The sequence below is a fragment of the Merops nubicus genome, unplaced genomic scaffold, assembly GCF_000691845.1.
Source record: "Merops nubicus isolate BGI_N331 unplaced genomic scaffold, ASM69184v1 scaffold23931, whole genome shotgun sequence".
NCBI classification, from domain to species: Eukaryota; Metazoa; Chordata; class Aves; order Coraciiformes; family Meropidae; genus Merops; species Merops nubicus.
This window is the reverse complement of record NW_008586588.1, coordinates 21,681-34,366: the sequence shown is the minus strand read 5'-3', so window position 1 is coordinate 34,366 and position 12,686 is coordinate 21,681. Positions and strand designations below refer to the sequence as shown.

General features: G+C 45.4%; 1 protein-coding gene across 1 annotated transcript in view; it reads left to right on the top strand.

The window, feature by feature from the left end:
- PRKAA2 (protein kinase, AMP-activated, alpha 2 catalytic subunit) overlaps positions 1–3,723 on the top strand; it is a gene marked incomplete at its 5' end in the record, with an annotated part of 11,022 nt that extends 7,299 nt beyond the window's left edge. Inside the window, 3 exons of the mRNA XM_008948711.1 lie at positions 1,109–1,613; positions 3,109–3,235; positions 3,485–3,723. Of these exons, the coding sequence (XP_008946959.1) occupies positions 1,109–1,613; positions 3,109–3,235; positions 3,485–3,723 (871 nt within the window). The remainder of the gene's footprint in view (positions 1–1,108; positions 1,614–3,108; positions 3,236–3,484) is intronic.
- Positions 3,724–12,686: the final 8,963 nt, after the last annotated feature.

Sequence of the window (12,686 nt, the reverse complement as noted above, 5' to 3'; positions counted from 1 at the left end):
GCTCATCTGGCTGGTTTTTTCTCCCAAATGATCCAAGGAGCACTCCTGCACTCTCCTGTGCTGATGGAGAGGTGGGTGCTTCTGGTTGGCAGAGGGTGATGATGAACAGGGTGATGGTTTTATATATATTTTACATAGAGATATATATAAAATATTATTGCATTATAAAACAGCCTCAAAAATCTCTTAATGGTGCTTGGCAAAACCAGCTCTATCACACAAGAGTCCTAAGAACATAATATCCTCCAGCCATTTTGTATTCTTTTATTTGAAGACCACCTCTCTCTGGGTACCAGTTCAGAATAAGAGGGTGATCATTGTGCTTACTGTCTATCCAATAAAAAAGGAGGTGAAACGTAAGAATTACTAACTTAACAAATATTGACTATAGTTTAAAACGTCTTTAAAATGTGACCAAATTGTTCATCTTCAAATGCAATGTAGTTTTCTTATCTAGTCAATGAGTACAGTGCCCATGAATTTTTTCTTTGCGTGCATCACTGGAAATTCAAGGTAAAGGTGACAATTGGGATATTAAGCAGATATTTGTGCCTTCAGAGATATTAAAAGTTCATGGCTGGTAGTAACAATTGGGATCTTAAGCAGGTATTTGTGCCTTCAGAGATATTAAAAGTTCATGGCTGGTAGTAAGACTTCAAAATTCTCACAATCTGAACCATTTTAGAAACATTTGTTAAAACTGGAGCTGGTTGTGCATTTAATGAAATTTATACTAATCATGACATCTGCTAAGCCCATACACAAATGTTACGAGGACTTTGAGGAGTCCTTAGTGTTCTAATGCATTTGCAATGGACGGCCTTAATTTTACAAAATTAAGCAAATTATATGTGCCTCCCTTCAAGCAAAGCCAAGTAAAATGCCTTTTTCATTTCTTAACTCCTTAAGACTAGAGGGTTTAATGGCACCTTAGAGCAGCAGCACATGTGGTGAGGTTACTGCTGATAGGCAGAACCTACAGACGAGGCTCTCAATGGCATTTAGCCACTTTGTTGGGAATTGGGAGGAATTGGGTACCTAGGTAGACAGACCAAGTGAGGGAACGGTGGTGCAAAGCTCACAGCATCCCCTCTCTGCCTTTCCCCAGGGAACACGAGTGGTTTAAGGAGGAGCTGCCCAGCTACCTGTTCCCAGAAGACCCTTCTTACGACGCCACCGTCGTCGACGACGACGCGGTTCGGGAGGTCTGCGAGAAGTTCGAGTGCACGGAGTCGGAGGTGATGAACAGCCTCTACAGTGGTGACCCCCAGGACCAGCTGGCCGTGGCTTACCACCTCGTCATCGACAACCGGAGGATCATGAACCAAGCCAGCGAGTTCTACCTGGCCTCCAGCCCCCCCACGGGCTCCTTCATGGACGACAGCACCATGCACATCCCTCCCGGGGTGAAGCCGCACCCCGAGCGGATGCCCCCCCTGATAGCGGACAGCCCCAAAGCGAGGTGTCCTTTGGATGCCCTCAACACCACCAAGCCCAAACCCCTGACTGTCAAAAAGGCCAAGTGGCACCTGGGGATCCGCAGCCAGAGCAAGCCCTACGACATCATGGCCGAGGTGTATCGTGCCATGAAGCAGCTGGACTTCGAGTGGAAGGTAGGCTGCCTCGTGGTGGGGATCAAGGGTCTTCTTCTCATGGGCTGAATTGTTCAGGGAGGTGACGTGTGGTCACATTTCTAATTTTAGTGGCTAATCCCTTGTGAGATGTCTCGAGTGCTCCTGGACAAAGTAACTCTCATTATTTCTGCTTGGGTCGTACTGAAAGAGCACAATATGCATCTTCTTAAAAGGGGCAGAGGGGAGGGACCAAGGGGCATTTGGGGCAGGAGTTTGGACCATTGATGTGATGGCATTTTTCTCCGGGGAGATGGAACAGTGCTCATGGACCAAATGTGCTTCCAGATGCTTACTGCTTCCCCAGTTTAGGGCTCAGATTCTTGAAGCTTGATGGAAACTCAGATGACGTTTTCGTTGACAGTACTCTCTTCAGAGAGTTCTTCAGAGCTACACAGCATTTGGTCACAGTCTTTTTCAAAGTCTGATCAACAAACCTAAGTTAGCCCTGCTGAGCCTGGTGCCCTAAATCTCAGTGACAGAGCAGAAGTGAGCTCTCCTGACTCACAACCTTTTGCAGCAGCCTTGTGTGAACATCAGGAGCAAGGTAAGGAGAATTTCAGCCCAGAACATCATCACCAGAGGAGATGGTGATGGAGATGGTGAAGGAGATGGACCTTCTTGCTCCAGGTCCCAAGGGTTGTGCAGTGTGAATGTCCTATCTCAAAGCCTCCTTATTTTTGATAATATTATGTGTTCAGAGCCAAGTGACAGTCAGAAACCTGATATTACTGCACCAGCCAGGAGATGGGCTGTCTCCAGGCTGCCTACACCAGCCAGACATTTGCTAGCTGCATGGTTCTACAGAGAGCAAACAGACCTGATGTATTTCTGGTACAGCTTCACAACCCAAGTCAGCCCAATGTCTTCATGGAGGCAGTGGAGCTTATTTTGTCCAAGGAGATTTCACTATAGTCTCTTTCCCACCCTAAGAATAACTTCAGATGTGACTCTTCATCAAAACAGCTTTCCCATCCGTGCAATTGCTTTGTAAATACATCACAGAGAAAAGATCTCGTTGTAAAGGAGATGCAGCAGATTGTGGGGTGGGAAGTGGCAAGAGAAAGTACACAGCTCCAGACTGATTCATGAGCACTGAGCTTAGCTGTGCCAACGGGAGGGGTTGCTCTCCCCAGCTGCCCAACCTGCCCTGGCTCCATGGGCATGGTCCACGAGTGGCCTTTTTTGGCTCACGTGGCCATTGCTGCTGGTGAGGGAGGAGCAAACAACTTGTTGCCTGGCAGATGGGTCACAGATGGATCTGCCAGCAGCTGGTGAATCAGAGCCCTGAGAAGCATTTTTAAAGACAGGAGGCAAGAGGTTATGGAGCTGTTTGCTTCATTTCACAGGCGTTGCTCTTCCTAGAAACTCCTCCTCAGAAGATATCTTGCTGATATTCAGAAAAAAAAAAACATGGAAAGAAATGTTTTTCTTTGTAGCTTGAGTCCTACTCCTGAAGGCAAGTTTCACATTGCAGGTGGTGAACTCCTACCACCTGCGGGTGCGCCGCAGGAACCCGGTGACGGGCAGCTACGTGAAGATGAGCCTGCAGCTCTACCAGGTCGACAACCGCAGCTATCTCCTGGACTTCAAAAGCATCGACGGTAAGCGGCAGATGGTGCAGCACGAGGTGAAAAAAACACAGAAAATGTCCAGTTTGGGTGTTTAGAAAAAAAGCTTAAAAACCATCCGTCGCGTCTCAAAGGGCTTACAGGGCCGTTTCAAGTCAACGCGAGCCCTTTGGGTCTATTTCCCTTCCACAGCTATGGCTGGTTCCTTCCCAAACCTTCACTCGGGACACCAAACTAACGCCACTCCTTCTTCTCTCCTCCTTTTTTTTCTGGGTGCTGAAGACGACGTGATGGAGCAGAGGTCTGGCTCCTCCACCCCACAACGCTCCTGCTCGGCCGCCGGCTTGCACCGCCCGCGGCTGAGCATCGACGGGGCGGCGGGCACCGAGTACCAGTCCCTGATGGGCTCCCTCAGCGGCTCCTTCGTCGGCAGCATCCCCTCGGCGACGCCGCGCCTGGGCAGCCACACCATGGACTTCTTTGAGATGTGTGCCAGCCTCATCATGGCCCTGGCTCGCTGAGTGCACTGTGAGGGTCTGGGCCGACTTGTGCGTTCCTTGGGCCTTCTTCTTCCTCCTCCTCTGCCCCTCGCTGTGGCGCGGAGCCGATTCCAGACCCAAACCTCTAACAAGGCACTGAGGAAATGAAGAATAACTTCATTTCACTCGTTATACCATGGTGAAATATATCCAGTACCCCCCACCCTTTGTTTTTTTTTCCCAGGAAACCAAATGGAAAATGTTGGCCTGGCTGTAAAGTGGCAGATGCATCCCTTGAGTTTTTGGAAAACACCTCCCCGCTGGTTCATCCTGAGTGAATGGAGCGATGGGCAAGCTTTCTGTGATGTAGGTAGTGGGCAGTGAGGGTGGTGTTGAACCCCCTTTGCTGAGCCAGGTCAGAAGGTTGGCGCAGGAGCTACACAAAACGGAGCTGAGGGGCAATGGAGTAGCTCCACGGTGTTCACACCCGGTTGCTGGTGGGACTGCCAGCCTCTGGTAACACTTCCCTCCTAAAAGTAGCAGCTGCTGAGACGCTTCTACACCAGTGCAATATGCCTTCCTTCCCCCCTGCTGTTTCATCCTGCTACAGATGGAGGAGAAAGGCGGGATGTGAAAAGACCCTGTCGCAAACCTGCTGTGGGAGAGCCTCCACGTGTGACATCCTTGCAGAGGAGAGCCCCATAAAATGCTTCATTTCCTCCTCCTGAGAGCCCCAGGCAGCACTGACCTGCTCACCACATTCAAAGACGGAGGCTGCTTGCCCCACCCAGGGGTGGGGATCATCACTGCCAGGGGACTGCCAGCAGCACCGAAGCATTTACCTCTCACTTTTCCCATAGGAAGCCTTCTCCTGTCGTCACCACCCTCAAATCGCTGCCAAATCTGCCTTCCCTGGGGCAGCTTGGTGCTGCTGGAGACTGGCTGGTCAGGCCCAAGGGCTCTCCTGTCCTCCTCCTGCTCCCCAGGCCGTGACCTTCGCCGCGCCGCTGACCAGGCAGGGGTAGCTCTGTTCAGAGTTTCACTCTTTCTTTACTACTGGCTATCTGAAGGATAGGATTTAATTTTTTAAGACAAACTACAGGGATTTTTAAGGTTGAATTCTTGTTCTTCAAGGGTAGACTCTAATGCATGCCTGACTTCTCTGTTTAAAGGGATTGTTATTTTTTATTCCTTGGGCTTGGGCAGCGTTGGCATCTGCTTGGCTGTGCTATGGTATTTAATTCCCTTTACTTGATTGCAAAGGAACCTAACAGTCTAATCAGTCAAGGAACAAACACTTTTTGAAAACTTTGCCAAAATAATCCTGGGTGGGATATTTTTTTTTTTTCTTTTCCTCTCTTTTTTTCATGTTTAGTTTTAAGAAACAAAGCAAAGGAGAACTTTTCCTGGTCCCAGGTATGCAGTCATTCAACTTTTAAAATATTTAATCCATCTTTTTGATAGCTTCTTATGGCCCATCGAGGTTTTTTGCTAGATTTTTTTGTACAGTTGCACTTTAATTTATACTTTCTGCAAGTTTTTATGAGAAGCAAAGGAGGAGAAGGACACGTTAAGCCTTTTGTACTAGTCATTTTAGGTAATGAAGACAAATACGGGATATTTTTGCCATCTACTGGCAGTTCAATGGACATTTTCAGCTTGAAGTCCCTTTTTTTTTTAAAAAAAAAAAAAAAACAAACACAAAATTGCCTTACTTTTGTTACAGATTACTCTTGGATTCTCACTAACGTGACTTTACAGCTCCAATTTTTCCAGAAGCCGCACAAAGTAGAAAAGCTTCCCAAAAAAAAAAGTTTTGCTGTTGAGTTCTCATACACTGAATCCAGCACAGCAGTGGCTGGATTAGAAACCCAGCAGCAGAACAATTTTGTTTTTAAAATACTGGAAATATTTGTAGTACCTCCTAGGTTTTGTAATGAGCTTTTTATTATATTATCGTTATTAAATACATACTCTGGGGTGGAGGGTGACTTTGGTACTGTGCCTGGTGGCTGTGGAGTGATGTGTGTCTCCAGTGCTGTGGTGTGAGTGGGTCATACCTAGTGAGGCTGGAGAATCCAGGTTCCTGCATGCAAAAAAAAAAAACCCACCCCAGAGCCAAAGCTGAGCAGCACCCATCTGTTTTGGCAGCTTTCAGATCAGTGCAGAGACACGGGCAAACAGCCCTAGATGTTTTTCGGGTGCTGGAGATAAGCCCCTTTGGAATGGAGCAGGAGAGGGTGGTGGAGCAGCTGTAGGGACAGACTAATTTCCATCCAGGGAGCAGGAGCTGTGAAATGGATTTGAAACGTAAAAGGCTGTTTAAAGCATCACTCACAACTGAGCATCTTGCCAGGTCACTTGTCCTGGAAACTTGTCCTGTAGCCCAGTTGATAAGGGGCTGGTGCATTAGGTGTAATCCGTGGTTCAGAAACATGTAGGTGTACAGATGTCTTGCCTTAAAATGACATTTGTCCTCTGGGATTTGCTACCCAGCAGAGCTCATGGTATTAAACAGCAGCAAATGCCCTTGGGAGGAAATACTTGCTTCCTGGAAGCAGGTGGGATTTCTAGGTGGTGGAATAAGCCCTTGGTGGCACGTGGCATCTTCTCAGAGCCATGCAAAAGTGACTCCTCTATGGAGATGCAAAACCAGCCCAGGCTAGGAGGGAGGAAGAAAGGCTCCATTATCCACACAGAGAGGCACCAAGAGATGAAGCAACTTTCCTGCTTGATGGCAGCAGAGGCAGCAGAGTGAGTAGGACTGATGGAAGTACCTCTGTGATGAACACATTGGATTAAACTCTCCATACAGCCTTACCCATACCCGTGCTGCATTTTGAAATATTTTGAGAAGTTTCACTTCTTTTTAAAATTTATTTTACCTTCAGATAGGCCATTTTCTAGTTCCCAGCTGCAAAGAAGCTGCTGACCTCCTGTTGCATTTTCCAAAGGAAAAGTTTTAACTTTTACACTGTGGTCAGGTGTGTTGGTTTGGTTTTTTTTTCAGTTAATGCTGGTACATGCACAAGCATCAGGAAAAGCAGGGTAGATGTATATGAACTACAGAAACTTGAATTACTCCAAGTGCAATTCTTCAAAAGCCACTGGACAGCTGTGCTTTGCAAGCCACAAACTCTCCCACACTTGGCTTCACCCCGAGGGGGAGAGAGACAACGTGCAAAGGATTATGGAGTTCAGATAGGTGCCAGTGTTCACCTTCAGCTCCTGGATGAGTTAATTCAGAAAGAGCTTGTACTGTACTACTTGGCAAATGTATATATATGTATAACTGATATATGCACACATATATATATAAAAAATGTAGGTAGCATCCCTGTCATTGGCCTCTCAGTAGGTGTGTGCCCTGGATGCCTGCTGCCACACATGCTAATCCCAGCATGCGAGAGGACCTGGAGAAAGGGGGTGATATTTTTACACCATCTTCCAGGTAAAGCCCATGAGTAGCTTAGCTGACCCCGCTGGACCCAGCACAGCCTCACTGGGGGAAGGGAGGAGAGGTGGTGGTGAGGGCTGCAAGCATCCTGCCCCTCCACCCTCCCTGCCCAGAGCCCTCGTGGGCGATGGGGTTTGGGGCAGTTTGAGTTTCAGGAGTCAGAGCTGAGCAGGTGAAGGCAGGAGGATTTTTTTTTTTCATTCTTAACGGGTCAGAAATGCATCTTTGGCCTCTGTGGCCAATTTAGCATTTCCTAAGGTGTGCAGAAGCACAGGGGGTGTTGTAAAAAAATGAAGCAACTGGTTACTGTCTGCTGTATATACAATTTTGTGTGTGTGTGTGATTATAATGCCGTTTGCTTTGGAATAGATGAGGTCTGAACAAAATAACCATTCTGTCTCTTCCTTTTCATTTTACTGCTCTTTACCATCAGCACCCATAGAGAAGGAAGAGAGACCTATGTGCAGGACGTGACCCCGTGCCTTCGACACACGCTGAGGCTGCTGAAAGTCGCAGCTTTATTTCAGGAGGTGCACAAATCCCCCCCAGCTTATGCAGAATCCTGCCCAGTGAGACATGCAGGCCGTGTTCCTAAATACTTGAAGTACCATTTGTTGTGCAATTATTTGGCTTCACCCTTTGATCAGCTGAGAGGAGCCAGGGGGAGAAGAAGCGCACATCCATCCTCTTGGGTGAGCCGAGCAGATCTCTGCTCCAGCTCCTGCAGTATTTACTGGAGAGTTTTAGGGTCTGGTTTTGTTTAGGTGTAAGATGTCACCTTTCTTAAGGTGCTTCTTTGGTATGGGCTTTCCATTTAGTGCTTTCCTTTGGCATCTTCAGCCCTTTCCTTAGGTGTATTCCTTTTCGCCATTCACTTTAAAAACAAGCAACAGCTTCCTGTAATTCTGAATTTCCAGCCTGCCTCTCAGACCTGGAGTTAACAACTCACTCAGAGGTACCTCACTCCCATGCCTGAGAGATGAACTGGTTTTCAGAATTCCCACGTTCTATCTGTTGACCAAACACTGACTTTTGCTGAGAGCAAACCTGATACTGTGTGTATTCAATGCACATATCTGCTCATTTCAGTCACCAGAATTAGGAGAGCTGGACAGTACATCAGAGCTCTGGCTGCAAAGCATGAGTACACTTTTGGGGTTATAAAAAGTCTATTCTCAACAAAAGCCTTGAAATTCCTTTTTTTCTGCTGAAGCTGCCTTAATTTAAAAATCAAACTTTATTTGTAAGACTTATCTCTTGGTGTTTTGTTTTTTTTTTTTCAAGTTTTGAAATATTTATCCTCATCTCACAAAGCTGTGAAGTAGGTGCTGTAGAGATGGTAATATTTAGTCCTGTTGCTGAAAGCATGTTCATGTGTTCTGTATCATGTTATATTCATGTGTTTTGTACCTCAAGGCATTTGTGGGTTTGTTTTAGAGCACAAAGCAAAACTGAACCCCAGGATGACCATAGTGTCCGTGGCCCAGCATCTCTGGGCAGACAAACCTCAGCTCTGTGAGAGAGATGAACCAGACTAGTCCATTGCAATTTTTTTTGTTCATACTATAAGGGGTATTTATGATTTGTGATATTGTGTATTTATAGGGGTTTTTTTTTAATACTGAATTTTAAAAAGCTCTGAGTATAAGCATCCCTTCAAACAGCATTAACATGAAGCTCAGAAAATCCTGAGCTCTATAAATACTCTGTCCTTCTTAGTATTTCCTATTTTGTCAACTGATGGACTAGAGAAGGTTTTATTTTCAAATTAATTTCTGTAGCCATTTCTGGGGCTAGCTCTTGTGGAATGGCACAGAGCCTAGGTTCAGTTTTGTCCTTTGTGCAAGTAACTGTGCATTAGATAATCACAACAAAGCCTTTTTACCTTCCGTTTATGGTGTGGAAAGTGTTTCTTGGTGTACTGCACTGCATGTGATAGCTGTCTCCATGGTTGACATTTGCACTTTAATAAACTCAGAGATGAAAAAGAGACAAAAGCAACAAATCCTTAAAACTTCCTTCTTCGTTGGCTGGTAGTTTCCTTCTGGCAGTGCTGCAGGGCCATGGATGCTCCCAGGGCTTGCTGGGGGGGTAAAGGGGCAGGGAGGGGAATTCAGATCTATAAGTGAATAACAGGAAAAGCTTCCCCAACCCACAACACACACCATCAGCCAGGCCCCCAGGTCATCTTCTCTGTTAATGTGCATCCAACAGGAGTGCTGGACCTATGCTGATTCAGAGCCTGGCTCCTTACACAGAAGCTTGGATAGAAGGATTTTAAAGATAGTGTGCAAAAATCACTTTTCATTGCAGGAAAGGCAGCTGAGGGGGGAATTTGGGGCTTTGTTCACATGTGCTTGTGATGCAGCAGGATGCAAAGCACAAAGCCACAGTGAGTGCTCCCATCCCATCCCATCCCATCCCATCCCATCCCATCCCTGTCCACACTCTCCTTTTTACATAATTTATGGGATACAGCCTTGGCTTATAAGACATTTCAGTTCTCCTTCAGGTTTAGCCAATCACAGCTTTCATCATGATCTCCATTTTCAGAAGAAACATAGAGGAACGGGCTTTAAAATTCACAGGAGAATTACTTCAAGTTTTGCTGTGTTTCAGCTGTACCAGTGTTCCATAAAAGAAAAAAAAAAGGAACAATTTAATTTCCTGACCAGTATCTTGAGCTAACCATAGCCAGCCTGGGGTTTGATTGAGGAAATCTGAAGTTGCTCTACGTAAGGCGTTTTTGTATTACCTTGAGTCATCCCCTATCAAGAGCTTTCCTTCTGTGCATGCACTGGAACCTCTCCATGAAGAAAAAGAGTTAAGTGCATTGCAAGGCAGCCTTGCATTAACTCAGCTGCCAGCACTAGTGCAAAAGTTTGTGTTTCACATCAAGCTGGGTCACAACCCCACGAGGTTTGTGTGTAATTGCATTGGGGTCAGGGGCTGATCACGTACAGCACAGGATATACAGGGAGATTTTTGTATTTATTTAAAATTCATTAAATAAAAAAGTAAAAAAAAAGTTAAATAACTTCCTTAGGAGACAAAAAAGAACTAGCACATGCAGCTAATACAAGATTGGCTTGTAGTGATTGCAGAGCACGTGGTTAATACAGTTGAGGAGCTGTGAGCTAGCAGTGGATGGGGAGGAAGATGAGGAAGGAGTGGAGGAAGGTGATGTCTTCTTCACAGGTTCAATCCTAACCATTACCATGGAAAAAAGCCCCCCCAGGTAAATCCCTTCCACCACTTCCACGCGGACAACTCCCCTCAAAGGCTGTAGATGAAGGGCACAGGACCCATGCCAGCCTGCTCTGCAGCCAAACACACACTCCAGCTCCCCAAACTCTCCATCTCTGCTGGAGAAGTCTAAATATTTGGGCTGGCAAGCCTGCAAAGCTGCGCATGCTTACGGGGGTTTGTTTTAGTTGGGTTTTTTTATTGCAAGGATGGATGCAGGCCAATGCACTTAATAGTTACCACATGGTAAAATAAATAAGAATGCCTGTATGGACTTAAAAGTAAATGTTAAATATTTGCTCTGTTTTTTTCTGCTGTCTTCTATAGCCAGCTTTGAAATGGCCGTGTGGCAAACAGTGCTTTTATTTTGCTGTGTTTTCTTAAGCCTGGAACTTTTAATAATTTCTAATTAAACCATCTACATTTTTAGGATATTTATGAGCAAGCCAATATGGGCTCTTAAAATGTGCTGGGGAGGGGCAAGGAGCTGTACACTGAAGTCATATTTAAGGGGTTTTTTTTCTTCCTAAGCTGTGTTAAAACCCTACCCACAGTTTTCTGCTTTTGAAAAGGTACCCACTGGACACGCTGAGGAGAAGCCATTAGCAATTTATATTTCTCTTCCTACATTTAGGAGCATTTTTCTTAAAATAAGCAATCATCCTCCAGGCCCACAGTGGAGAACAGCCCGAACACAGGGGCAACTGTTGGGTAAGTGCCTGCCATTGTGAGTTGGTGGGAGCCAAGAGTCAGCCTTTACATATCTGGGATGCCTAAGTTAGCTTAGAAAAACAAAGTAAATTTTGACTGAACACTTTATTTACTCATTTAAAATGTTTTTTTGGAAATAAATGAGTCAAGATTTCCACTGTTTTCTGTATTTAAAGAGTGGCAGTACCTACTTCTTGGCCCAATACTTTTGTCAAGCCTACATGCAGTTTAAATTTATATGGTTTGCTTTTTAAAGAACAAATCTTTTAGGGAGTCTATCCATTCTGAAATGGATAGTAAGGAGATGGAACTGTTAGGAACTGTTATGTTCTGCACAAAAATTCTCCTGCCAACACAGAAATGTTACAGCTGACCTGCAAGGTACTGCAAAAAGTGAGAAAAACTGAAAATAACTAATGTTGATATACTCTAGACAGCAGCCAAAGGAAGGAAGCATCTCTTGGACATTAAACAGTGTAAGTGTAAAAAAAAAAACCCCAACTTTATTTACATTTGCATCATCACTCTCACGGATGCAGGAAGCAAGAGACCAAAAGAGACCTTCAGTGGTTCTTAGGGGGAGAGCAACTGGTACTGTCTCTATCCAAACAAAAAATCAGAGTTTCACAGCAATGGGCACCTGGGCAAGAGGAGGTTTGTTCACATCCATTATGCATGAGCATGCAAGGAAATGATCCTGCAGCTGGGAATTTGAGGGTGTGTTTTGGCAAAACAAGGCACACCGAGTGGCCCATGTTTGCAGCAGATGTGAATTAATATGGCATATCTACAGGCAAATCAGGAATCTCCAATTTATACAAGTCATGACTGGATGGGGCTTTTTTTAGTTGCAGTTGGACTGGAAAGCTGTAGAACAGCAGAACAGCAGACTAAAACTGGAAATACTTATTTAATATTTAATACTTGCTGTTTACATTAACCTTCCCCCCCTGCCTTCAGAAGTTTTAAGTACGTTTCTCCAGGTCTCAAATATCTATACACAGGAAGGAGAAGAAAATATGCATCATAATAAATAAAATCTGAGTTTACCTGAAGTTCAAATGCTCCACTGGAACAGACCCATCTGAGAGAAGGAGGGGAGGGGGGAAGAAAAACCAAATGAATAAACTCCTGAGCAAATCAAGGCACAGTGGCTAAGCACAAAGAACATACTGTTGCTTGCACCTCAAAAGTGGATTGCAAAGTGGCTGCTGGTGCCAGAGACTTTCTGCAAACATAGATCTACTCTCCAGATTGTGGCAGGTCACAGTGTTGCCCTCTGTGACATCAACATCCAGCTGTTCTCCAGCTCTCCTCTTGCTGGGGACCGAGCACTGGGCAGTGGCTGTGTTGATGGCTTTGATCTCATACTACAGAAGGAAAATGAACCCACAAGTTGTTCTACACTCACTCTTGTGCAACGTCTTTAAGGGCAGTGGGGAGGGATGAGGAGAAGAGATTTCAGGATGGGGTGTGAGGCTTTGTTTGGGGCTGAAATCTTTGGTAAGCACAAATTGAGCCTTTTTGTCCCTCTGTTTGGAAGGACTGTTTTCTCTGTAAGCAGGGTGGGAACAAACAAACTCTCTAACAA